The following is a 27,123-nucleotide window of genomic DNA, read 5'->3' on the forward strand; positions in this document are numbered from 1 at the left end:
AGGAGAGCAACAAAAAATGATAGAAGGTTTAGAAAACCTGACCACTAGGAAAAGTTAAAAAAAACTTGGCATGTTTAGTCTTGAGAATAGAAAACTAAGGGGGCCCCTAATAACCATTTACAATTATGTTGAGGGCTGTTATAAAGAGGATTCTGATCAACTGTTTTCCATGCCCACTGAAGATGAGACTAGAAGTAAAGAGCTTAAGCTGCAGCAAGGGAGATTTATGTTGGATATTAGGAAAAGCTTTCTAATTATGAGGATAGTAAAGCTCTGAAATAGGCTTCCAGGGGAAGTTGTGGAATCCCACTCATTGGAGGTGTTTAAGAACAGGTTAGACAAATACCTGTCGGGGATGGTCTAGTATATGTGGTCCTGTCTTGGTGCAAGGGGCTGGACTAGATGACCTCTCAAGGTCACTTTCAGCCCTACGTTTTTAAGATTGCGTTTTACATTTTTGTAAGTTAAAATAACTCAGTTAAGTAACTTTTTTTTTTTTTGGTGGTAATTTGGCATAAGTATCTACAGCTCGGCCTACTGGAGACAATAAAATCTTACTTTTTTTGTTAGTATTGTTACCATTCTAATAAATTAGTTCTTTAAAACATTTGACCATTTTTTACATTATTTGGCAATCTTTGACCAATCTTTGACCAGTAAATTCACCAGTTATTTTTGGACCTGTGAAATGCCCAACCCTATCTGGAACAAATCCAGGTACTGGGGTGAGTGAGGTCAGTAGCTGCTCTTGTCTCAGAGCGATCTGCGAGACTCTCAAGGAGCTTTATCTGGAGTTAGACCCTGATTGATGCTAGACTTTCAATTTGTGAGGAAATGGCTACCTTGTGATGTCTCCATCTCCCAGAGGAGGTCTGCAATTGCAAAAAACCAATCCTCCAAACAATACCAGTTAGGTTCAAAATGGATACTTGAAGTGATTACTCCTACTTGTTGATGTTTTTCTGGAGTCCCTATAACTTAGTACAGTATAGTGGTTGAAGTAAAATGTGTGGTTTAATTACCACATTAAGCCGGTGAAGCATAACTTTGAATTTCCTCTAGAAGTGTTGTAATGTGGTTGTATGAGAGTGCCCAAGAAAATGATCAAGTCTCTGAACTATAATGTTTTCAGTATGGTCAAGAGAAGGAAATTTTGTACAGATTGTTATGATAAATGCCTTCTTTGGGTAAACTAGAGCCTGACTCTGGAACCTCATTCTGGTCCTTGCAGCCTTACCCAAATGGAATCCCAGTGGCAGATATATCACATCACACTTCCTATACATTAAATAGATTTCCTAATAGCTATTATTGCCAATCAGATGAGTTTTAGAAGTAGGTAGCTTTCTTTGGTGGGATCCAGTATTGTGCCTTTAATTCAGACAAGTAGCCTTTACAACTGTTCTAGCATTCATTTCTAAGTAAAATTCAAGAAATATTTTTCCTTCTGTTAAGCATCAAATCCAGTCTTTAGGAACATTGGCCATCTCAGGCCAGAGAAGTTATGTCTCCCGTCAGGGCCGGCTCTAGGCATCAGCGTCCCAAGCATGCGCTTGGGGCGGCACTTCTGAAGGGGTGGCATTCCAGCCCTTTGGGGCGGCACCTCTGCTTTGGCGGTGGCACTGCAGTTTTTTTTTTTTTTTGCTTGGGGCGGCAAAAAACCAAGAGCTGGCCCTGTCTCCTGTAATGAGATCTGCTAGGTAGCCACATGGCCATTAAGACATACACGCTCTAAAACGCTGTATTTTGGACATTCAGACTTTAACCTTTGTTAATTTTCAGCAGGTTTTCTCTACACCTTAATGCCCAGAGAAGAATAGAGGATAATATAATATATTATGGATATGTATATTTAAAGAATGATCTTACTTCCTACTCTGGAGGTATACTGCTGTAAAAATCCCATTGCAATGAATCTGTCGACCTTAGCAGGATGAAGAATAGGAAAATTTATTTGTACTTACCTGCAAATTTCCTTTCTTCCAGTAATAAGTTCCACAGAACCAGTCCACTCAGAATACAAAAGGATCATACAGAGAATTGGCATTCAAAGATTCAAATTTATTTCATTAGGGGAAACTTTTTTTTCCCATCAAAGTATGTTTAGCACAATCTATACTTTAGGAAAACAGAACTGCGTTATCCTGGCTGTGGAAGTTGTCTCAACTGAAGGGAAGTTCAGGCAGCGGGGCATTCCTCTGCTGTGTGTGATGGACAGGTTTGGTTCTGCTCCCCAGCCGCAAGCAGGCTTAAGAACCCATTGTAATGCATCTCTGGACGTTATTACTCAAAGAAAAAGAAATTATTTTTAACCTAAATACAAGTAAATTTCCCTGTTGCTTTGATCCCATGATGTAATTGTTGTTAGTTTATTTGATCCTCAGTTCAGTTCTTCCGCTAATATGTAAATGTGAGATTTGAGCTTATTTCGGCTGGAATTCCAGAAGGACTGATACATGTAATGTTATTGACCCTGTAGCCCGTGCTGGACTGGACTATGTTAGGGATGGGGCCTTTGGAGGCACCTAAATCTACTGAGTATTTGGAGACATCCTGTTGGAATGGGAGGCTCTTGCGTCTCATGTGGTGGGTGTGCCCTGAGTGCAGCTGTTTCACTGGCTGGCCCAGAACCAGCAGACTGTGCCTGACTCCAGGACTGTTTTCCAGCTGAGCATTTGTGATGATGTCAGAGGCTGTGAGAAGGGACAATGCTTGGCAGGACAAAGTCTGCAGAAAGTTCAACTCCACGTTTGGACTAATGCCTCAGAGGGAATTAGATCTACACACACACTCTGTTGCACAGACTGTCGCACGCCCTCTCACACGCTCTCTTGCTGTCACATAGATCCTTTCTCATTTGCACAGACTTTTTAACCCACCCCACCCATTATTTTTCATTTTGCAGCTTTACAGAAGATTTTCAGTTTCCTTGCAAGCCGTTGCATCACACAGTTTCTTCTTTTCTTCTGTGTTTAACTGAATTTGGCCTATATAGCAGAAATCCGGTGGTCATGCTGACTAGAGCCAGGCAAAATATGGCTAAATATTGTGCAGGCTTCCTTCACACAGAAGTCCTAAAGTCCTTGCTCCCTGACATGCTGTGAAACCCCATCCGCTATTCCAGTCCTTTCCCCTGCACCTTCACATCTCTGTTGATACCCCTAAATACTTCCTGGTACCACCTGATAATCCAGTTCTGGGTTCCCCAGTCCAGCTTTACTGCTGCACCTCAGTCTTGACTCTACTGTGCCATTATCTTAAGTGTAAAGACAGTAAATCCTGCCAAAATATTTGGTTTTTTTTGACGTATGGGGACTAGACTGAGATATGCAATAGCAATAGTTGAGTTATTTCTTTTGAAGTGACTATCTAGTGAATTAAGACCCCAGTTCCAGTACTGGTTGCAGGATTTAACCCTGCATCCAGTATCTATCTAATTTATGTTTTTATGTAGGCCATGTTACTATGGTATCATCCTTCCTTCCTGGCCACTGTGTGCAGACAGGGTGTTATTGCTATTAATGAGAATAAAAACATTTCCCTGCTGGTCTTTGGAATCTTCATGATTTTCCTGCCCATTTCTCAACCCAGAACCAAATCTCATTCCTCCTTTATTATTATTATAATTTATTTATTTGTATTCCAACAGAACCAGCAGGGCCCATTGTGTTAGGGGCTATATAGACACGCTGTAAAGAGTCCATGCTACGAAGAGGTTAGTAGTTTTCAAACTTTTTTTCTGATGACCTAGTTGAAGAAAATTGTTGATGCCCGTGACCCAATGGAGCTGGGGATGAGGGGTTTGGGGTGTGGGAGGGGCTCAGGGCAGGGGCAGAGGATTAGGGTGTGGGGGTGAGGGCTGCAGGATGGGGCCGGGAATGAGGTTCAGGGTGTGGGAGGAGGCTCTGGGCTGGGCCAGGGCTCTGGGCTGGGGGGCAGGCTCTGGGGTGGGGCCAAGGATGAGGGGTTTGGGATGCTCTCAGGGCTATGGCAGGGGGTTGTAGTGTGGGAGGGGTTCTGGGCTGGGTGTGCAGGCTCTGAGGTGGGGCCAGAGATGAGGGGTTTGGATTGTTGGAGGGGGCTCCAGGCTGGGGGTGAGGGGGGCTCACGGCTGGGGCAGGGGATTGAGATGTGGGATTACCTCCGGTAGTTCCCAGGCAGCGGCACAGCCTGGGTACAGAGGTAAGCTTCCTGTCTCTCCTGGCACCACGGACCGCGCTGTGTGCCGAAAGTGGCCAGCAGCAGGTCCGGCTCCTTGGCGGAGGTACACAAGTGGCTCTGCACGGCTGTTGCCTGCAGGCACCAGCCATTGGGGGTGCAGAGCCAGTGCTCGGGCCGGGGGCAGCGCGTGGAGCCCCTTGGCCTCCCCTGGCTAGGAGCCAGACCTGCTGCTGGCTGCTTCTGGGGCACAGCGGGGTGTCATAGCCTGCCTTAGCCGGGCAGCACCATCAACAGGACTTTTAACAGCCTGGTCAGTGGTGCTGATCAGAGCCTCTGTGACCCAGTCCCTTCCATTCTGTGACCCATTTGTGGGTCGCGACCCACGGTTTGAAAACCACTGATCTAGGTTATGGCAAGGTGTAACAAGTTGATGAAACAAACAGAAGAGAGAGAGGGAGGATGACTTAACAAAAAAACTTAAGTACATTATTGTACAATAAGCATTACTGTCACCCTCTTTTATTCCTCATCCCTCTCTTCTGTTTTCCTCTATTTCTTACCCCCAGGACACCAGTTTTGTGGTAATTAGAGAAGCAACAGGCCTGTTTGATAAAGAGAAATCTAGGTTTGGGAGTCGGAGGCAGGAACTCCTGTGTTCTGGTCCTGACTCAGCCGCTCACTCACCAGATGGCCTTGGGCAATTCACTTGTCCTCCCTGTGTCTCTGCTTCCCTGGGATAACTTTTCTGTTTATTTTCGATCGTTTCTTAAATGCCAATGGTAGGTTGGGCCATCTCCCTGCCCAGAGGAATTAGTGACAATTAGAGGTTCATACCAAGGAGTTGTGCTGGGGCACTCTGGGGAATCCAGAGGATGCTGTGTTATCTTTGATTTTTCATTGTAATTCTTCCTCTCCTTTCTCTTCTTGTATAGTGCTGGGCTGCAGAAGGCCTTTGGGAGGCAATCATCATGACGATGGTGTCTCCTACCTTCCAGGATTTTTTTGGGGGGAATGGTTAATTTGCTTGTTTCTAAAGAGTTTTGCAGATGAAAAGTACCAATAAGTTTGAATGCTATCTGCTTCATTTCCCACTGTTTCCACAGGGAGCAGAGCAGGATTGGATCCTGCCATTTCCCTTGCACCACACTGTCAAGCAATTATTCCTAATATTCAGCCTTTTGCTCTTCTCTGACCTCTCGCCACCTCAGTCCCAGAAAGATGTTCACAAATTGGCGTTTCCCCACATCCATGTGGAAAGGAAATATTAGTCCCCAGTGAAGTGTGAAGCCTCTAGGATTGAGGGTCACAAAGGACAAGTGCAGGATCCCAGGCAGGGGTGGCTCTAGGTAATTTGCCGCCCCAAGCACGGCAGGCAGGCTGCCTTCGGTGGCTTGCCTGCGGGAAGTCCCCGGTCCTGCGGATTCGGCGGCACGCCTGCAGGAGGTCTGCCAAAGCTGCAGGAGCAGCGGACCCTCCGCAGGCATGCCGCCGAAGGCAACCTGCCTGCCGTCCCCCTGGTGACCAGCAGAGCGCCCCCCGCGTCTTGCCGCCTGGTGCCTGGAGCTGCCCCTGATCCCAGGTGTGGTCTCTTCCTCGCTCCAAGATGTGGCATGTCTGCATCACTTCACAGTGGATAGAGAATCTTCTCTCAATCTTGCTTCACCTCTCTGCAAGCTTCATGTTAAGATCAGTTTTGGTCCACAGCCAATAACTCCCTGTATATATGTCCCATTGCAGCATTCTGAAATATGGGCATTTCCCCTGGCCTTTCCTGCCCCTCTACTTTGAATAACATTACCGGAAAATGGACCACGGGTAATCTAGATCTTAGAACTGGTGCCTCAAAGAAAAGCTGGTTGTCAGTTTTTTTTCTAGACATATATAATTAGCTCTGTGCAGAATGGGTATGAATGACTGAAGCTAGGGGAGGAATCTAGTAAAGAAGTGGGGCATGCAAATTTTCTCCCTCTGCTGACATTTGATAGAATTTACAAGAAAACTGAGGCAGGAACTAGTTCTCATTTTCAGCCTTCAAATTGGCCAGGGTGAGCTGTCACTTCACCTAGAGGGTTTAAGTGCAGATCAGCAACTTGTCTGGTGAGCTGAAAACTTCTCAGCTTTAGTTCCTCAGACCAGGGTTTTGCTTTTATCAGGCTGTTTCCCAGTAGAATTTTTCTGTAGGCTTTCTAGGCATGGTCTAGAGCAGGGGTAGGCAACCTATGGCATGCGTGCCGAAGGTGGCATGCAAGCTGATTTTCAGTGGCACTCTCACTGCCCTGGTCCTGGCCACCGGTCCGGGGTCTCTGCATTTTAATTTAATTTTAAATGAAGCTTCTTAAACATTTTTAAAAACCTTATTTACTTTACATATAACAATAGTTTAGTTATATATTGTAGACTTACAGAAAGAGGCCTTCTAAAAACGTTAAAATGTATTACTGGCACACAAAACCATAAATCAGAGTGAATAAATGAAGACTCGGCACATCGCTTCTGAAAGGTTGCTGAACCCTGGTCTAGACTTAAAAGTTTTGCTGGCACAGCTATGTCAAGAGTGTGACAAAAATCACACAGACCTCCAACCAACATAGCTATGACAGTTATACCAGCAAAAAAATTACTTTGCCAGTATAGCTTTTTTCTTCAGGGAAGCGATATAAACTATACTGGCAAAATAAATGTTTTGCTGGTGTAAGATGAGTCTCCACTAGGCAGATTTGTTGATATACCTATATTTTTCTATTGTAAACAAGACCTCAGACTAAACACCCCTCCTCTGCTCCCCTACAGAAGATGCTGAGCAGATCTGTCTTTGTTTCCCTGTTGGAAAGGGGGGTGTTTGTTGCTATATTTTTCTCTGCTTCTCCTCCTGAGAGGAGCATAGATGGGATTTTTCCTGTTTGAAGGCCCCATCAAAGTCAAAGCCACTTTGCTTTTCCTGCCATCCAAAAGTTGGTACTGATACTGAAGTCGAACTGATGCTGAACTGAAGTCAAAGTCAAGCTCCCAGGGTTACTGCAGTTCAGGCCTGGTCTACACTGTGCGTTTAAACCAAATTTAGCGGCGTTAAACCGATTTAACCCTGCACCCGTCCACACAACGAGGCCCTTAATATCGATATAAAGGGCTCTTAAAACTGGTTTCTGTACTCCTCCCCGACGAGAGGAGTAGCGCTGAAATCGGTATTGCCATGTCGGATTAGGGTTAGTGTGGCCGCAAATCGACGGTATTGGCCTCCAGGCGGTATCCCACAGTGCACCATTGTGACCGCTCTGGAAAGCAATCTGAACTCAGATGCACTGGCCAGGTAGACAGGAAAAGCCCTGCAAACTTTTGAATTGCATTTCCTCTTTGCCCAGCATGGAGCTCTGATCAGCATGGGTGGCGATGCAGTCCCAAATCCAAAAAGAGCTCCAGCATGGACCGTATGGGAGATACTAGATCTGATCACTGTATGGGGAGACAAATCTGTTCTATCTGAGCTCCGTTACAGAAGACGAAATGCCGAAGCATTTGAAAAAAATTTCCAGGCTATGATACAGAGTCCACAGCACAGTGCTGTGTGACAAGCGTAACGGAAAGCCAAAGAATCAAATGGACACTCATGGAGGGAGGGAGGGGGGATTGAGGACTCTAGCTATCTCACAGTCCCCGCAGTCTCCGAAAAATATTTGCATTCTTGGCTGAGCTCCCAATGCCTGTAGGGTCAAACACATTGTCCGGGGTGGTTCAGGGTATATCTCATCAATTTACCCCCCATCCACCTCCATGAAAGAAAAGGGGGAAAAAAATCGTTTCTTGACTTTTTTCAGTGTCACCCTATGTCTACTGCATGCTGCTGGTAGACGCGGTGCTGCGACACTGAACAGCAGCATCCTCTCCCCTCCCCTCCCCGGTGACAGACGGTACAGTACGAAAGGACTAATAGCCGTCCTCGTCATCATCCCGTGAGTGCTCCTGGCTGGCCTCAGGTGAGGTCGGCTGGGGGCGCCTGGGTAAAAATAGGAATGACTCCCGGTCCTTCCCAGCAGATGGTACAGAACGACTGGTAACCGTCCTCATCATAGCAACTGGGGGCTGAGCTCCATCAGCCCCCTCCTTTCATGTCTAAAGAAAAGATTCTGGAGGCTGCCTCCCCCTCATTTTATCTCACTGAAAACTCAGTGTTTCTTATTCCTGCATTCTTTATTACTTCATCACACAAATGGGGGGACACTGCCATGGTAGCCCACGAGGGTTGGGGGAGAAGGGAGGCAACGGGTGGGGTTGTTGCAGGGGCACCCCCTAGAATGGCATGCAGCTCATCATTTCTGCGGGATCTGACACGGAGTGGCTGTGCTCTCTGATTCTCTGATACACTGGCTCTCTAGTACACTTGCCCCATATTCTAGGCAGGACTGACTCTATTTTTAGATAAAACATAAAGGAGGGAATGACCCGGGGAGTCATTCCCATTTTTGTCTTTGTGCCCCTGGCCGACCTCAGCGAAGGACAGCCAGGAGCACCCATGACAGCAGCAGACGGTACAGAACAACTGATAACCGTCATCTCATCACCAATTTACAATGGCACAGCAGACGGTACAGAACGACTGGTAACTGTCTCTGCTACCTTGCAAAGGCAAATGAATGCTGCTGTGTAGCACTGCAGTACCGCCTCTGTCAGCGGCATCCAGTACACATACGGTGACAGTGACAAAAGGCAAAACAGGCTCCATGGTTGCCATGCTATGGCGTTTGCCAGGGCAATCCAGGGAAAAAGGGCGTGAAATGATTGTCTGCCGTTGCTTTCACGGAGGAAGGAATGAGTGACGACATTTACCCAGAATTACCCGTGACACTGTTTTTGCACCATCGTGCATTGGGATCTCAACCTAGAATTCCAATGGGCAGGGGAGACTGCAGGAACTATGGGATAGCTACCCACAGTGCAACACTCCAGAAATCGACGCTGGCCTCAGTACATGGATGCACACCGCCGAATTATTGTGTTTTGTGTGGCCGCGTGCACTCGACTTTATACAATCTGTTTTACAAAACCATTTTATGTAAATTTGGAATAATCCTGTAGTGTAGACGTACCCCCAGTTTCAAAATAGCAGGCTCTGCTGCTGTTCTCCCATGCAGGTGCTGCAGGGACCCATATAGCTTCTAAGCAGCAGCTGGACTGAATTGGGATTATGTCTGTGAGAGACGTTCCTCTTGTGGAGATAGGGGTGACTCCTATTCCATCATGTGTGTTGTGGTGTGAGGAGGGAGGGTCAGGGATCATCACCATAACATCTTCCTTCATGAATCCCATACATGCCTTGATTTCTGCTCTCCCTGAGGTTGTATATGCTCTAGATTTGTGTGAGGCTCTGAACCCAACATGATGGGTACAGTATAAAATCCCAGTTCGAATAGAATATTCTGGAGTTGAGTTAGGGCTTGTCTACACAAACATTTAGTTTGTGACAAGCTGGGGTCTGAATCTACCTTGTGCTGACCTGCTGTGTGCTAACTGTTCATGTGGACCCTTCTGATGCACAGTAACAGTTCCTCAGTGCACTTTGATCTAGTCCTGTTTCAAAGTAGGCGTAGATCATAGGGCACCAAGGAACTTTTAGTGCATGTCAGCAGGGTCCACATGGACAGTTAGTGCATGGCAAGATATTGAGGGATTGATTGATACCACAAGTTGTTGTGAACTAAATGTTCATGTAGACAAGCCCTGAGGCAGCCATTGTCCAGACCCAGACTGAGCTCTCTGCCAGGGGCTAGCAGAGTTTGGGCAGATGACACCATGAGAAACTCCATACCAGTAAATGTGACTGTATGAAATCCTGACACCATTCCCTAACTCACCCCCAAACTCTGAGCCACAGGGAACAAATCAGCCTTTCTCGTCATCATTCGCTCACTCATTCAGGGGAGCTGGCATTTACAGGCAAACAGGAAAAGAGGCCAAAGGAGCCCTGTGTACAGTGTGAATGAACTGGAGTAACCCCTCTCCTTTCTCCTTCTCTCAATTACAGGACCAAGGGCATCCGGCAGCACACAGGGAGGGAGTGAGGGAGAGAGCAGAAAAGCACAGCCCATTCTGAGAACTCATTGGCCTGAAAGTATTCACACTCGCTTACTCTTTCTCTCTCACTCCTTGTGCTGCTGCGAGCTCTTTAGGCCTCCCAGACCTTGGGTGGGAGATCACTGTCAGGGCAAAGGCAAAACCTCAGCCATTGGCACTGCAGGAAAAAGGAACTAACAAGAGAGACAGGCAGGAGGGAGGCTTTGCTGCAGGACCAAGTAGGTGAGCTGGAAGGCTGCTTGTAGGGCAGTTTTTGGGTGGCTTAGTTTTTTTTTAATTTTGGGGACCTTGTGGGCTCTGTTGTGAGGTTGGAGTTAGCCACATCTGAATCCAGTCTGCTTTGGGGTTTGGGAATGAGCATTCGTAGTACAGAGATGCCCATGGGCTCTCCTGGAAGGGAACAGCCCCGTTCACTGAAGGATTTAGGACAATGTGAGATATTATGGTCAGTGGGACGCCTACAGGGATAGAAGCGCAGGAGCTGCCAGAAGTGAGGCTGTGCACTGAAGTGGAGTGGAGAAAAGTCCCCAGGTCTGATCCTGGCCTGGAATAACCTGACTCTCCCTTTGACAGTCCCATTCTTCCCCTGCTTTGCTTTGTGATCCAGGACAGGCTGCTGCATTTGACAGAGGCTGGGGGAAAGGTTGCATCGGTACCAGGCTGTTGGGAAGCTGTGGGCAATTCTTTGCATCATCACCATTAAAGGCAGGAATGAATCCCATTTGTTCATCTAGTTCACACCTCCTATTTCTCTGTAGGATTAGTCCCTTGAGGGAAAGTTCCAGGGCTTTAGCGAGTTTGCTTTTCAGTGTCCTAAGTAATGAGACTTCTCCACTTCCCCTGAATAATTACTCCATTGTCTAGTAGGTCTTACTATTAAGATGTTTTTTTCTCCTGATATTCAGCTTAAATTTCCCCTTCCTAGTTTCATCTCACTCATCCTATCTCCCACCCTAAGTAAGTCCTCCTTTCCTTGGTATTTACATTCCTCAGGTACTTGTACACTGCTATATGTCCCTGCCCCGACTCCAGCCCTCCATAAGACAAGTTGTATTTAGTTTTTTCAGTCTCTTTCTTCTGTTGCTTTTCTCTGTACTCCCTCCAGTTTGTGGACATCTTTCTGGTACTGAGATGTCAAAACTGCTACATTATTTCCGATGGAGTCTCCTGAAAGCCATATAGAGAGAGACTATTCTCTGTCTGCTCCAGGACCTTAGGCCAGGACCCAGAGCTGATCTCTGTTTTCCCAGAACTGTATAGAGCGGGGCTATCCCCCTGCTCCGTGAGTGTTTATACACTTCAAAACTGAGTTGCCTTTTATGCTACCCTGTTGCATTGCGAGCACCTATCTAGTGTGCAGTCCACTATCACTAGGCGTCACTGCTTCCCAGGTTTTTCCCTCCCATCACGGATCTGGGTATTGAGTTATTTTTCCCCTGAAGTACTAGCTGTGTTTCTCCAGGCTGAGTCTCACTTTATTTTCTGCCTGTGTATCTAATTTCTCTAGGTCCCTTTGGGTTATTTCTCTGTCCTGACAGGGTGTTAGCAACTCCTTCCAGTTTAGTATGACCTATGCCTGTCATTAACATACTCTTTACCTTCTTAACAGATACTTGCTGATGATATTAAATCAGACCAATCTTAACTCTGGTTTCACCAGCGGAGCCTGAGAAAAGAGTGCTATAGAGACTAGGAGGAACAAGCGAACCAGTGAGAGCTGGAAAGAACCACTTGCTTCCAGAGACCTGCTCAGAGGAAGTACTAAGGCCTTTTAAGAAGTTTGTGAAAATCTGCTAGATAGTATAAAAGAGAAGGTGCTCATCAGAGCACCAGATCACTGGGCACCATCCACTCTTCTGATAGGAGAGAATGGGTCTTCCTGTGTATGTTTTTATGCTGTCCTATCACACTGCAAGCTCCTACATAGTGCTGTAACACTTACTCTGTGGGACTCTACTAGATCCATACCCCAACCCAATGCTTTGCTTTTTATCTCAGCCATTTGGACCTTTAGCCAGTTTTCTGCGAACATGACAGTGTCATAGCTGAACCATTGTAAATTAAGATTTCGAAAAACTTTGTGTGGGATACTGTGGGCCCAGCTTTCAAAGAGAGGATCAAATTGGCTCTTTGATGCTCAAATGTGTATTTTACAAGTTTGAACCCATTTAGGAAATTCAAGCACATGTCCTAAGTGTCTACATTTGAAAGCTAGGACTGTCTATCAAATGCACTCATTCACTTGGTCATATTCACAAAGGCTCCTGTGCTGTTATACAGGAGTACACATAAAGGCACAATTCAACTGACACATATGAGGAGACGTGCTTGAAAGCACAGTCACAACACTTGGACGCACACACAAGTAAAGTTTCTCTGACAGAGTGTCCGTGCACACAGGGGAGTGCACCCAGCTCAGAAGCATACAGGCACATTTATGCTAACAGACATATGGATGGATGCACATATATGCCCCAGGCATACACGGGCAGTCCCTCTGTCACACACATGCACACACATTCTTTCAACAGCTGGCTGGCTAGTGCTGCAGTGACATAGTGTTCTGGTCAGCATCCCATGTTTTGTACCACCCCACAGATTTTCACAAACTTCCTAAAAGGCTTCAGCACTTCCTCTGAGCATCTGTTACTGGGAAGGAAGAGGCTCCTCCAACTCTTGCTGACTCTTGTTTCTCATTCCTTCTGTGGTCTACAGCACACTTTTCCCAGGCTCTCTTTAGGGGAACACATGCCTGGAACAGGGACTGTAAGTAAAAGGCTGATTTGTATTTTCTGAGGAAGGCTTTTGGCTCCTGAGGCTCAGGGCTTCTCCTAGAATGCACTAGTCCTTCCAGGAAGGCCAAGGGAGTTAGTGGAATTGGGGGTGAGAGAGAAAGGCAGTCATGCTTAGCAGGGGAGAAGTCATTGTGACTACTTCTGGGCTACTTGCTTATTGTGCACAAACTGTACTCTGCCCAAGGTCATCTCCTTTACTTGTATCTTTTTGTGGCTAGAGGACAGAATTTAGACGTATCCCAGGAAGCTGTGACTCTTGATTACTGATCAGATGGAAGATTTCCAGAATGAATGGAGGGGAAGTTCTCTTGGGAATTGGAATGGGACTGTTGCCTGTGGGATGGGGTGAGAGCTCAGGCTGTAGGGGTTAGTCCCTGTGAAGGAACGGATAAGAGCCCTGGCTGTATAGAGAGTTTCTGTGTGGGACAGGAGGGGAGCCCTGGTCAGGGGAGTGGGAATGCTGGCTGCAGGGGCTCTGTGGGTGTGAGCACTCACTGCAGGGGACAGGGCTGAATGCTGTGGCTTGTATCATGATATTTTATGGGTACTTTGCCTATAGTTTGAAACACAAGGGTTACCAAAGAGCTGAACTTGGGACTTTCGGTCTCTGAGTTGTTCAGCTGTCTCTGGGAGGGGTGGGGGGAAGGGAGGGTGAAGAAACTGGTGCCAGCACATCTCGGAAGTGCTTGGCGCCTTGATCTGAGACATGAATGACAGTTTGTGGGAGAACTGCTTCCCCCAGCCTTTCACCTAGATTGACTTCCTCATTGGAGGCTGCACTCAGTGGATTTCTCTGTTCCAGATGCTGCATTTGGGAGTGAGGGGTTGCCCTGTTTTACCATTTTGCCAGCTCTGGTTTTCAGAACTGGCACCAGGAATTGGGACTAATAGGTGGAGTAGCACAGCATGCTGTATAAAGAAGATAAAGTTTTCCTTTTGCAGGTACAATTAACATCACAGTTTTACATGTGTAGTTGAGTTTTAGGTGCAAATCTAGGCACTTACAATTCTTAACTACCCGATTGCTGGGGCAAAAGGGAGGTGGAACCTCAACCCTTTGAAAACTCAGCCCTAAATCTTTACGTTGCTTCCTGTGACATCTCCTGGTGACTTGTAGGGTGAGTAGAAGTCCAGCTTTCGGTAGGATTTGCCTAGACCTGTGTTAAGATGGGAGGCAAGTAGCCACCTCTCTGACTCTGACCTACTGTTAGTGCATGGAATGGGGACACTTGAGGTGATTTGATAGCATGAAGATAGTCATTTATTTGTATTCAGGGTGAGCGCACAGAGATTCCAGCCTAATGAGAGAGAGAGAGAGAGAGGAATTAGAAAAGACACTTTAAAAAACTGAAAATGAAAATCAGCCCCCATTACTCTGTTGTACAGGCTTCCCATCTCCCTGTCACCACTGATGGTCCACGGCCAGAGCTGCTTTGCTATAGCTACCCTACCTGCCCTGGAAGGTCCTACTTACTCAGTCTCCCCACCTAGTACACAGATGCTATGGTTTGCATTTAGGTCAAACACCATCAGCCCGAAGCTGCTACTGGATTCAGAACGGTGAAAGGAAAATGCAGTGCTTTGGGGAAGGCTTCTCTGTCCCTGCCTCCCTACACTGGCAAAGTTAGGCATCCTCTGCTCTCCCTTCCTATGTAAAACTGAAGACTACTCATGCACAGACTGGGAGCATCATGTCTCTTCTGTCAGAAACTCTTCTTTGGGCTCAAAATACCCAGCCAACAGCTAGTTTCACTCTTGTTACATGAGTTAGACCTGTTTGGACATTGAAGATATGTCACTTTGGAAATCTCAGCAGGCAGATAACCCTGTCCTTCTCTTTGGTTCTGGGTGTCTGGTCCTCTTCCCTATTTCCTAGCGTACATAGGCTGGCTGCACTGGGGTGCTTAATCATCGAAAGTAATAGGAGCCCAAGCAGTCATTCAGTTCCAGAACTGGCCCCTTCCTCTAATAATATTCGGAGAGCTGCTGTGGTCTATAGGGTAATTCTTTAAAATAATTAATATTTTTTGAATGAATCTTCCCCATAATTTTAAATTCATGAACAATGGTGTGCTCAGCAGACTATCCTCAGAGCAGGTATACTCAGCTCTCTGCCTGTCACACCCAAACATGGCTGGACATGCTGCTCACAGCTGTGCCAGTGCAGAGCAAATGTGGGACTAAGAACAAACAGTGGGTGTGGGGTTTGTTCATCTACAGATCTCATCCCCAGAGGACTTTTGTTCACTACAGCATTTACATCGGAGTGGTTTTCAAGCCAGCTGTAACTATCCACTTTGTGCCTTTGGGCATAAAGGCACTAGGAGCCTTTTTGCATTTTCCCAAACCCAGATACATTAGCTCACTATCCTGCATGTAGGGATTTTTTATTCTTTCTGCCAGTTCACAGGTTTCCATTTTGCTGCCATTGTATTTCTTCTGGAGTATCTATTTCTCCAGTCGCTCAGGGACTAATGAATATGTGCACCAAAAGGAGGAGGACTCTCTACTCCTTACATTGTCCAGATCAAGGCTAAGGCCTTATCTACACAGATCATGTTTTAATATGGCCTGAGGGCATTAAACCTCCTGCATCTATTATCTGGCAGAATATAATGGTACCAGGCAGGAGTCCAACAAACTCAACAGTATGTCTCAGTTTATGCTTGTTGGTTCTATTGGGGACATTGCAGTAGTTTTTGGATTGTCTATGCTTGAAAAGTTGCATTAGTTTAACTAAATAGATAGATTTTAAATCTGTTCAGTCAAATTCGTACAAACCCTTAATGTAGATGGACTTAAACTGCTGTAACCCTTAAACTTGCATTGGTAAATTGCTGAATTAAGCTAAACTGATAAATGAATATTAAATCAGGTTAGGTAGGTCTACATTAGGAGTTTGCACTGATTTAAACTTAGTCTAGTTAAACTGGTCCAACTCTTTGTATAGATGAGACCCTTTGAGAAATTTGACTAGGTCTTTTTCTCAATATGGCTGTAGACTGATGTTCTGCCCTTGTAGTGGACTTAAACAATGGATGTGGACTTTGTGTTTCCCAGGTGTTTGAGGGGAGCCCTTCAGATGGCATCTTTGGTGGTGAATGCATTTGCCTGAAGGAGGATTATGGCCATTTTCCATAGATCTGATGTAGGAGTTTTATCTCCTGCTACAGTTTGTACCTGTGCTCTAAATCAGTGGTTCTCAGCCAGGGTACTTGTACCCCTAGGGGAGGCAGACGTCTTCCAAGGGGCACATCAACTTATCTAGTTTTACAACAGGCTACCTAAAAAGCGAAGTCAGTACAAACTAAAATTTCATACAGACGATGACTTGTTTCTATTGCTCTATATACTGAAATGTCAGAATAATATTTATATTCCAATTGATTTACTTTATAACTATATGGTAAAAATGAGAAAGTAAACAAGTTTTTAAGTGAGGGTAGTACTTGAGGTATGCAGGACAAATCAGACTCCTGCAAGGGGTATAATAGTTTGGAAAGGTTGAGAGACATTGCTTTAAAAGACATTGATCCTGAGCACAACACAGGGCAGCTGTTAGTATCACAATGAAGATTTTCTTGCTGTATAATTGTAAAGACCTTACATTCTTCATAATGTGAGCTCCTCAAGGCACATCACAAAATCCATCACAGCTGGCACTGATTTACAGCACCTTATTGGCAGGTTCGACAAAGGGTATGGAGATTGGAATATCCCTCTCACACACTTTGGGGATGTCCCTGCAGGTCAGGGCTGAGGTTCAGTGGTGATGTGTGTGGTAGGGAAAGCTTGTCCTGCAGTGGTGTATATTCTGGGGATAAACAGAGGATTCATTCTCCAGGGTCTGCTAAATCTTGTAACTTTCATCACATTCACATAGGGTTTTAAGGAAATAAACATAAATAAAAAGGCTGATCATCTTTGTTTGAATGATGGAGCAAAGCCTCAAAGTATAGCTGTATAGGTAGCCCCTGCAATTAAATTCTTTCCTCTTATGCTTCGGTTTTTCTCCACAGGCACTTCCAGTTAGTTTTTAAACAGCAGAGAGAATCTTACAGCCTTGAAGACTTCTGCAGTATCACACACAGCGGTAACCATGCTACAGAGATGAAATGATAGGGAGTCTCGCCAGTGTATCCCATGGGTCCCACACAGCTTGCTGCACAGGATCATGGGAAAAGGGTGGCAAGTGTATTTGAAATGGAGGAGGAAGGGTTTTCACTCTTCCATGGCTCGGAGGTCCCCCTCGAGCATGCAGGTAAGGCGGTCATTGTGACATCCACACAGTGTGAAGGTGGTGTGCTGACTGAATCACATACATAATGGTTGCTTAGGGTTTGATCCATTACATGCAGGGCACTTGATGGGATAAGGGAGTAGAAGAGTTGTCAGTTGGTGGGAGAGAGGATAGGGTTCTCCAGGATGTAAATGGTGACAACAGGTGTGCTGTAATGTACTGGCTTTGTGTATGTGCGTGTGGTGATGTCCTCTAGCGGCTGAGCCCACAGGGAATAAAAAAGACTGACTTCTGTCAGTCATGGAAGATCTTTGGATTTAGGAGTGGATGGGAGGGTTCTTGCATGGGGCGTTATGCGCAGGTGGTAGAAGATAAGAACACTTCAGGAATCCAAGGTTAGCTGAGTTAGTGCCATGTGGCCCCCACTTTCACAGTATTTTCCCTCTTGGCTGGTTCTCCAAGGCTTCACTTCATGGGTTTGTCTGCTTTAGTCTGAGTTTTCCGTAACACTTTCATTTCAGCCCCTCTTTTCCTGTGACTCTTGGGCTGCTGAGCCATATTTCAATGTCATCTACATGGGGTTTGAGTGCCACTGAGGTAATGCAGTGCTGAAGTCTTGCTCTTCAAACACCTGTATATAGTGTTGCCCCTTGTTGCCTCAGGGTGGCAGGGCAGAGGGTGCAGAGTGGAAGTGAGAGCACCAGAGACAAATTTTGAAAGAACAGATTTTTCTGTGCAGTTTGGGATTTGGCTTTAGATTTGGACTTCTCCTTTTGGAGCTCTTCCATATGCCACTGAAGGTCACTCCCACCTTGTCAGACTTACAAAGAGATGAAAGTGCAAAATGGTATCTAGTCTGAACACATCTAACTCTTGGGGCTGGAAGCAGCAGGAGCTGCCTCTCCCCATTCCCATCCCCCAGAAGCCTGAAATTTGGGATAAAAATGGGAGCAGTGTTGTGCTCAGGTTTGGGCAGCAGTTGACATCTCTAGTAGCTCTGGGTAAGAGAAGGAGCTCTCATCCAGATGGAGAGTGAGAGAGAGCTGAGCCTGAAACTGACTCTGATCCCCAGGATGTATCTGTGCTACCATGGGTGGGAGTGGATTTGTGCTAGGACACTGGCTTTTCTAGGGAACTGGATGTCCTGGCTTATTCACAGCCCCCACTTCTCTTATCCTTTCTCTTTGTCTATCTCTGTAGAAAATCCACCCCTGAAGCGGAAGAAGGGTCCAGCCCCCAAGATGTTGGGGAATGAAGTGTGCAGTGTATGTGGGGACAAGGCCTCAGGCTTCCACTACAACGTGCTGAGCTGCGAGGGCTGTAAGGGCTTCTTCCGCCGCAGCGTCATCAAGGGTGCCCAGTATGTCTGCAAGAACGGCGGCAAGTGTGAAATGGACATGTACATGCGGCGCAAGTGCCAGGAGTGCCGGCTGCGCAAGTGCCAGGAGGCAGGCATGCGGGAGCAGTGTGAGTGCAGGGGAGGGAGGCATGTGGGAACAGTGCGGGTGCAAGGGAGGGGGGCATATTGGAGCAGTGCGGGTGCAAGGGAGGGGGGCATGCAAGAGCAGCGTGGGTGCAGAAGCACTTGTGGGGATGTAGTCATTGTGGGCTGTGCTGGAGCGGTGAGGCTGTTTGTGGAGGTATTGATGCTGTGGGTGCATACAGTGGCCATGCTGCCTAGTATCTACATGGCTGGGAAAAGGAACTGTTTGCTCTGAAACAATTTAAAAATAACCTTCAGAGGCACAGCTGCCCACACACCAATGAAGTTCTTGGCAAGCTGACTGCCTTGTGATTTTGAGTGTGTGAAGCGTCATTATGCTGTCTTCATAGTCAGCACTATTGCAAGCATTTGCTATGCTCATAACACACGTTGCATCCACACACACAACTTGTAACAAGTGCACAAATATTGCCACACCATTGCAACTGGACTTACACATGCCTAGTTTTGGCAACCAATTTTACTTCCTATACTGAGTTGCTCTTCTCTGTTGCTTTGCTGGTGTAGACAGGAGCTCAGTCCACCTGGTACAGTCCCTCAGTGCCCCTGCCCACCTTTCAGTGACAGCTCAGAGAACTAGCTCTGTCATATGTCAAGCCACCTTGTAGGACATGTCAGCCCAAGAGAAACTCAGTTGATACTCACCTTTCCCACACCCCAAAGCCCAGAGCAGTGAAAAAGGATACACAGTGAGCCATAGCACACAGAGCCATGCCCCAAATCAATGTGTATACTGCACTGGGATTGGTGTAGCCATATGAATTCTGCCTCAACACCATCACTCAAACTCCTGAGAGAGGGAGAAGGGACTTGACTGGAAAAAACACAGCAAAACTACCCGTGTCCCCACATCTCACTCACATTCTGCAAGTAAATCCCAGATGGCCTCTTAGTGGTTCAACACCTACTTGTTGTGTTGGGGGAAATAACTGGGCTGCATCTCCTTCCATCATCTGCACTGTTCTGCCAAGCCTGGGCCCATTCCATTCCTGTCTCTGGATCCTTTGGGGAAACACAGATACAAACTACTTGTAAAGCAAAATCAAAACAAGAAAAAGCAATAATAAAATCCAGCCTCCCACATCCCCAAATGGAGAGCCACCCAAATAGGACAGTGCTTGTAGTAATAGATTCCAGAATATATTGGACAGTGGCTGATGGGGAAGCTGGTGAGCCCCTACCGTGGCATCTGCATGGATTATGCAAAGGTGTAGCAAGGCATAGGCCCTGCCCTTCATGATGGAGCATGGATCCTTTGGCAGAACAGAACTATATAGGCAGTGGAACAAACCAAAACTGGGAACAGGCACAAATGGATGTTTTCTACCATCGCCTACAACCTGTATCACAGGCTACGTCTACACTACAGGATAAATTCGAATTAGCTTAAACCGATTTTATAAAACAGATATTATAAAGTCAATTGTGCACGTCTGCACTAGGCACATTAATTCGGTGGTGTGCGTCCATGGTCGATTTCTGCAGGAGGCTAGCATCGATTTCTGGAGCGGTGCACTGTGGGTAGCTACTGTAAAATAATGAGGCCAATAACGTCGATTTGCGTCTACACTAACCCTAATCCGATATAGTAATATCGATTTTAGCGTTACTCCTCTCGTTTTGTAGGAGTACAGAAATCGATTTAAAGAGCCCTTTAAATCGATATAAAGAGCAGTGTAGTGTGGACGGGTGCAGCATTAAATCGATTTAACGCTGTTAAAATCGGTTTAACAGCGTAGTGTAGACCAGGCCACATGTTAAAATATACTTATTAGCAAACTTAGGGAGTTGATAGATAAGATCCCATGGAAAGCAAGTCTAAGGGTCAAGAGAGTTGGCAGTTTTTCAGAGACATTGTTAAGGACACAAGAGCAAACTATCCCATTGTGTAGGAAAGACAGGAAGTATGGCAAGAGATCACCTTGGCTTAACCAGGAGATCTTCATTGATCTGAAACTCAAGAACTAGGTCTAATTACAAAGGATGAATATAAACAAATAACACAAGTATATAGGGACAAAATGAGAAAGGCCAAGGCACAAAATGAGATTAAACTAGCTAGAGACATAAAGGGTAACAAGAAAACAGTCTACAAATACATTAGAAGCAACAGAAAGATCAAGAACAGGGTAGACCTATTACTCAGTGGAGGGGGAGAGAGAAACGGCAATAATAGTAAATGTGGAAATGACAAATGTGCTAAATTATATTTTTGTTTCCGTTTTCACCAAAAAATTTAGTAGTGATTGGACATCTAACATAGTAAATTCCAGTTAAAATTAGGTAGGATCAGAGGCTAAAATAGGGAAAGAACAAGTTAAAAATTACTTAGACAAGTTAGATGTCCTCAGGTCACAGAGCCTGATGAAATACATCCTAGAATACTCAAGGAACTTACTCAGGAGAGGTCTGAGCAACTAGTGATAATCTGAAAATAGTTATGGAAGACGGGAAAGATTCCAGAGGACTGGAAATGGGTAAATATATTGCCAATCTATAAAAACAGGAACAAGGAGAATCTGGGAAATTATAGACCAGTCAGCATAACTTCAGTACCTGGAAAGATGATGGAGCAAATAATTAAGCAATAAGTTTGCAAACATCTAGAAGATAATGTGATAAATAACAATCAACATGGATTTGTCAAGAATAGATTGTGTCAAACCAACCTAATTGCTTTCTTTGAAGGGTAAGAAGCCGTGTTTATAGGGGAAAGCAGTGGATGTGGTATTGCTTGACTTTAGTCAGGCTTTTGATACTGTCTCGCATGACCATCTCATAAACAAACTAGGGAAATACAACCTAGATGGAGTTAGTATGAGGTGGGTGCAGAACTGGTTGGAAAATTGTTCCTAGAGAGTAGTTAACAATGGTTCACAGTCAAGCTCAAAGGACATAACAAATGGGGTCCCACAGGGATCAGTTCTGGGTCCGGTTCTGTTCAATATCTTCATCAACGATTTAGATAATGGCAAGATAATACTTAGTCCTGCCTTGAGTACAGGGGACTGGACTAGATGACCTGTTGAAGTCCCTTCCAGTCCTATTATTTTATGTACATTTGGAAAGTATGACATTTTAGGGTGCATCCCAGATCTGGACTGCCTCACAATGCTTTGGTGCTGTAGCTCCCAAACTGGGCTCCTCACAGATAGCATATAGGTCACATTCTGAGTGTCTGTGCGTAGCCATAGCCCTGGCCCAGCAGCTCTGACTCCAGTAGTGTTTCAGCAAACACCAGCTGCACTCTGGCTTCCAGCAGCCTTCGTTACTACTTGCAGGATGACCCCAACACATTCCCAGTCATGAATTTTTCCCCAAAAGCGTGTGTTCTGTACTGACCGGCCCTCTCCTGGATAGTCCAGATATATTAGGTCCATTGCCCCTGTAAGGGGATCAACATACAACAGTCTGCTACCTTAAATGGAGTTACCCAAACAATTCACTACACTGGATTAGTTTTAATTAAAGAATAAAACAAGTTCATTCAACTACAAAGAGAGAGATTTAAGTGAGTACAAGTAATGAAGCATTAAAGTAAAAAATGGTTACAAGAAAAATAAAGATAACCCTTTATAAACTTAACAAATGAGACTCGGTTCAAGGTGAAATCCCTTACCACATGTTTTCAGTATGTTGCTGATCAAACTCTCAGGCCAAGAGCTGGTCCCAAAGTCTGTAGGCTGTTTCCTTTGTCTTCATAGACTCATAGACTTTAGGACTGGAAGGGACCTCGAGAGGTCATCGAGTCCAGTCCCCTGCCCTCATGGCAGGACCAAATACTGTCTAGACCACCCCTGATAGACATTTATCTAACCTACTCTTAAATATCTCCAGAGATGGAGATTCCACAACTTCCCTAGGCAATCTATTCCAGTGTTTAACTACCCTGACAGTTAGGAACTTTTTCCTAATGTCCAACCTAAATCTCCCTTTCTGCAGTTTAAGCCCATTGCTTCTTGTTCTATCATTGGAGGCTAAGGTGAACAAGTTTTCTCCCTCCTCCTGATGACACCCTTTTAGATACCTGAAAACTGCTATCATGTCCCCTCTCAGTCTTCTCTTTTCCAAACTAAACAAACCCAAATCCTTCAGCCTTCCTTCATAGGTCATGTTCTCAAGACCTTTAATCATTCTTGTTGCTCTTCTCTGGACCCTCTCCAATTTCTCCACATCTTTCTTGAAATGCGGTGCCCAGAACTGGACACAATACTCCAGTTGAGGCCTAACCAGCGCAGAGTAAAGCGGAAGAATGACTTCTCGTGTCTTGTTTACAACACACCTGTTAATGCATCCCAGAATCACGTTTGCTTTTTTTGCAACAGTATCACACTGTTGACTCATATTAAGCTTGTGGTCCACTATGACCCCTAGATCTCTTTCTGCCATACTCCTTCCTAGACAGTCTCTTCTCATTCTGTATGTGTGAAACTGATTGTTCCTTCCTAAGTGGAGCACTTTGCATTTATCTTTATTGAACTTCATCCTGTTTACCTCAGATCATTTCTCCAACTTGTCCAGATCATTTTGAATTTTGACCCTGTCCTCCACAGCAGTTGCAATCCCTCCCAGTTTGGTATCGTCCGCAAACTTAATAAGCGTACTTTCTATGCCAACATCTAAATCGTTGATGAAGATATTGAACAGAACCGGTCCCAAAACAGAACCCTGCGGAACCCCACTTGTTATACCTTTCCAGCAGGATTGGGAGCCATTAACAACTACTCTCTGAGTACGGTTATCCAGCCAGTTATGCACCCACCTTATAGTAGCCCCATCTAAATTGTACTTTCCTAGCTTATCTATAAGAATATCATGCGAGACTGTATCAAATGCCTTACTGAAGTCTAGATATATCACATCCACCGCTTCTCCCTTATCCACAAGGCTTGTTATCCTATCAAAGAACGCTATCAGATTAGTTTGACACGATTTGTTCTTTACAAATCCATGCTGGCTATTCCCTATCACCTTACCACCTTCCAAGTGTTTGCAGATGATTTCTTTGATTACCTGCTCCATTATCTTCCCTGGCACAGAAGTTAAACTAACTTGTCTGTAGTTTCCTGGGTTGTTTTTATTTCCCTTTCTTAGGTAGGAAAGAGAGATGGACTGGGAGAAATAACTTAGGTGTTTTTGGCTCTCACTTTTATAGTTCAGTTACACTTTGAAATGCATTTTCTTGAGGGTTGGCCATAGTTAATATTCATTCACATAGTAAAGAAGGCAACATGGTGTCTAGGGGTGAAAGAGGTTGCATGCTGTTTCTTCTCATCTCTGTTTGCTGAAATGCAGATTTTCCTTGTCTCCTGTCTTTCCCCTCTTGCTGTCTGAGGATCCCGTTTACACCTTATATGTACACTGAGGTAAACACACATTTCTTTGTTTAAGACCTTCTTGACCAGTTCTGCCTAATATGGGCTATGTGGGTTTGAATATATGCCACCAACATCATTTGGGGGAAATCATAACTTTACATATAATTTTGCTACCTACATTTCACCATAAGGATATTGACCAGCAAGTTATTAGTTTAAGTGATACCTTACAAGGCATATTTTGTACAAAGCTACGTGTAGGGTGTGAATTCTGGGTGCATTCAGGGTTGCATTCTGGCACAGAAAGGCAGCTGTCATCTTTGCCCTGGTTGTGTCCACTGTGTTTCCCTGTATCTGGCAGTTGAGTCCACTGTGTGCCCCTTGCTTCTGGCATCATTGCTTGCTCTCTCACTGCATCCTCTTCTGTCTCCCTCTTTTAGGTGTTTTGTCCGAAGAGCAGATCCGACTGAAGAAGCTCAAGAAACAGGAGGATGATCAGGCTCGGACAGTGGTTGTGCGCCCAAACCCCCCATCTCCACCCAACACCCCCTATAAACTGACACCCGAGCAGCTGGGCATGATAGAAAAGCTTGTGGCAGCTCAGCAGCAGTGTAACCAGCGCTCATTCACAGACAGGCTCAAAGTGACGGTACAGGCTCAAAGGGCAGACTCCAAAATACAGAGGGAAAGGGGAGGCTGGGGTCATGTGCAAAGTGAAAGGGTGCAGCACAGGAGGGCTGTGCTCTTAAGTGTAGGGGGCACGACCTGCGAGTCATACGCTACATTTACGGAGGAGTGGCATGGGGCAGGGAACGTGCTAAGCATGGGGAAGTGCAGGGGATGAGTGGGTTAAGCACTAAATGTAGGGGTGTCACGGGGTGGGGGCCATGCACTAATTGTATGTGGAGGTGTCAAGGTAGAGGGTTGGGGGATTGTTTTTCTTTATTCCTTTCTTTCACTGTTCCTTCTTGCCCTTTGTGTCTCTTCTCACTCAGCCATGGCCTCAGGCTTCAGACCCTCATAACCGTGAGGCACGGCAGCAGCGTTTTGCTCATTTCACTGAGCTTGCAATCATCTCTGTGCAAGAGATTGTGGACTTTGCCAAACAGCTGCCTGGCTTCCTGGAGCTCACCAGGGAAGATCAGATTGCTCTGCTGAAGACATCCACCATAGAGGTGAGAATCCAACCACATCACTATTGACACTAGTAGAGAAGTATGTTTCTCTGGTGGGTGGATTGGATTTTTTTCTCCTTTGGCTTATACTGGGTCAGGTTTGAGCAGTCGCCCTGGGGAGGAGAGATGGAAGGAACCTCAGGTATGGAACCACTATTCCAGTGCCATCCTCTCCAAGCATGGGGTATAGTAGGGAATAGGGTAAGAGCACTGGCTTGGGAGAGCCCGCAGCTGCTTGAGGTGCAGCCTATCTCTGCAGAAGGCACTGCTGACGATGGGGCAGGATTTACTCTGTAATTTAGAGGGCTACAGGATGGTGGTGAGTAGGTGACTTTTCTACATTGATGCTTCAGGACAAGCTGTAGCTTCTGTAACATTTTTGCTGGATTCACAGTCAGGCTGTGAGTGTGTCCCCTGGCTCTGTGTGTTTTAGGTGATGCTGTTGGAGACATCCCGGCGCTATAATCCAGAGACTGAAAGCATCACCTTTCTGAAGGACCTGAGCTATAATCGGGATGACTTTGCCAAAGCAGGTGAGCTGAAGCCCAGCTGGTGCAGATAGGTTTTTCCTTTCTCCCCTCTATCCGATGCTGTCCCACCCTTTGTAATGCAGGCTTCTGGACCCAGATACAGGGCTTAGGTCAGGTATAGATGGTTGGGAACAGGAACTTGGCAATGCGCTGCTGGGACCTCAGTTCCCACTTAACATGCAGTCGCAGTTCAGTTACTAGCCCCAAAGATTGTAGAAGAAACTGGGATGCTGAACTTTAATGATCTCCTAGCCCCTTCCAGCCCCATATTGGGGAAATGTAAGAGACAGGATCTTGTCTTTACTGTCTCATGGGAATAACGAGAGGGGCTTTTTTCCTCAACTCTTTCTAGGTTATATAGCTGCTTTCGGCTGTCTTACTCGGTTTGAGAAGTGGGGTTTAGGGAAGGCATTGTCATTAATGGTCACTGCATAGAGGGCATCTAGATTCAGTGAGCAGAGTTGGAGATTCAGAAACCTAATGTGTGGTGCTGTGACTGCTTGGAAATCCATATTACTTACCTGTCAGTGAACTGTTCACAGCATCCTCTCTGGGGCTTGATTTTCCAGGTGCAGGGGGCAGGAGTGAGAGGACAGGATTAGGGAACATAGGGTAATGGTCTGCCTTATTATCTGAAACTGGTGCTAAGTTGTTGGAGTATGAGGCTGCTGTGCTGCATAATGCTTGTCTCTCTCATGGAGACCTCTCTGGGAGATACAGCTTGCATGGCTGTGGTAGGGCTAGTTTGTTTGAACATTCTGTGTTGTATTGGCTCAGGTTGGGAGCTGTAGGAGAGGTGACACTAGGATGGCTATACAGTGGTGGTGGTGGTGAAGTGAACTTTATGCTGTAGTTCATGGGTCAGTTTGAGACATTAGGAGACCCGTGTGAGGTGCAAAGTGCTACAGAACTGTCATGGTTACTCTGTGGCTTCAAATACTCTAAAGGCTGGGTATTTCAGAAATGCTGATCATCATTAACTCCAGTTGAAGCCAATAGAAGCTGAGTGTGCTAATCATTTCTGAAAAGTCAGGCTTTCAGCTGTCCATCCCCTGCTTTTGTATCTCAGGAGTATCTGGCATTAACTTGTGCATGTTGCTGAGGCCTGTATGTGGAAGTTCCTCCCTCAGTATGCCTAAGAATTTCCCTTTATGCTCTTGGGGTTCTCCCGAAGACAGTTGATTCTGGGGATTTTGATTTGACTCATCCATGAGGGCTCCTGTTAGTTTGCCGGTGGCAAACTATAATGTTTGCAAGATTTACTGAGAGTCTATATAAACAGGTCATCATCAAAATCCTGTCAGAGATAGATTTTATGATGTTTTCTATAAGCC

General features: G+C 45.7%; 1 protein-coding gene across 5 annotated transcripts in view; it reads left to right on the forward strand.

The window, feature by feature from the left end:
• NR1H3 (nuclear receptor subfamily 1 group H member 3) overlaps positions 1-27,123 on the forward strand; it is a 55,982-nt gene that overhangs the window by 8,512 nt on the left and 20,347 nt on the right. For 3 of the 5 annotated variants that reach the window (XM_050953578.1, XM_050953576.1, XM_050953580.1), the window contains 5 exons: positions 17,042-17,283; positions 18,463-18,729; positions 24,525-24,733; positions 25,080-25,259; positions 25,693-25,792. In XM_050953578.1, the coding sequence (XP_050809535.1) occupies positions 17,166-17,283; positions 18,463-18,729; positions 24,525-24,733; positions 25,080-25,259; positions 25,693-25,792 (874 nt within the window). In that variant the 5' untranslated portion in view covers positions 17,042-17,165. Of the gene's footprint in view, positions 1-3,648; positions 3,716-13,941; positions 13,965-17,041; positions 17,284-18,462; positions 18,730-24,524; positions 24,734-25,079; positions 25,260-25,692; positions 25,793-27,123 lie in introns of those variants that run through there. The other 2 variants (XM_050953577.1, XM_050953579.1) reach the window with 2 other exon arrangements.

Source organism: Gopherus flavomarginatus, chromosome 5, assembly GCF_025201925.1.
Source record: "Gopherus flavomarginatus isolate rGopFla2 chromosome 5, rGopFla2.mat.asm, whole genome shotgun sequence".
Classification (NCBI taxonomy): Eukaryota; Metazoa; Chordata; order Testudines; family Testudinidae; genus Gopherus; species Gopherus flavomarginatus.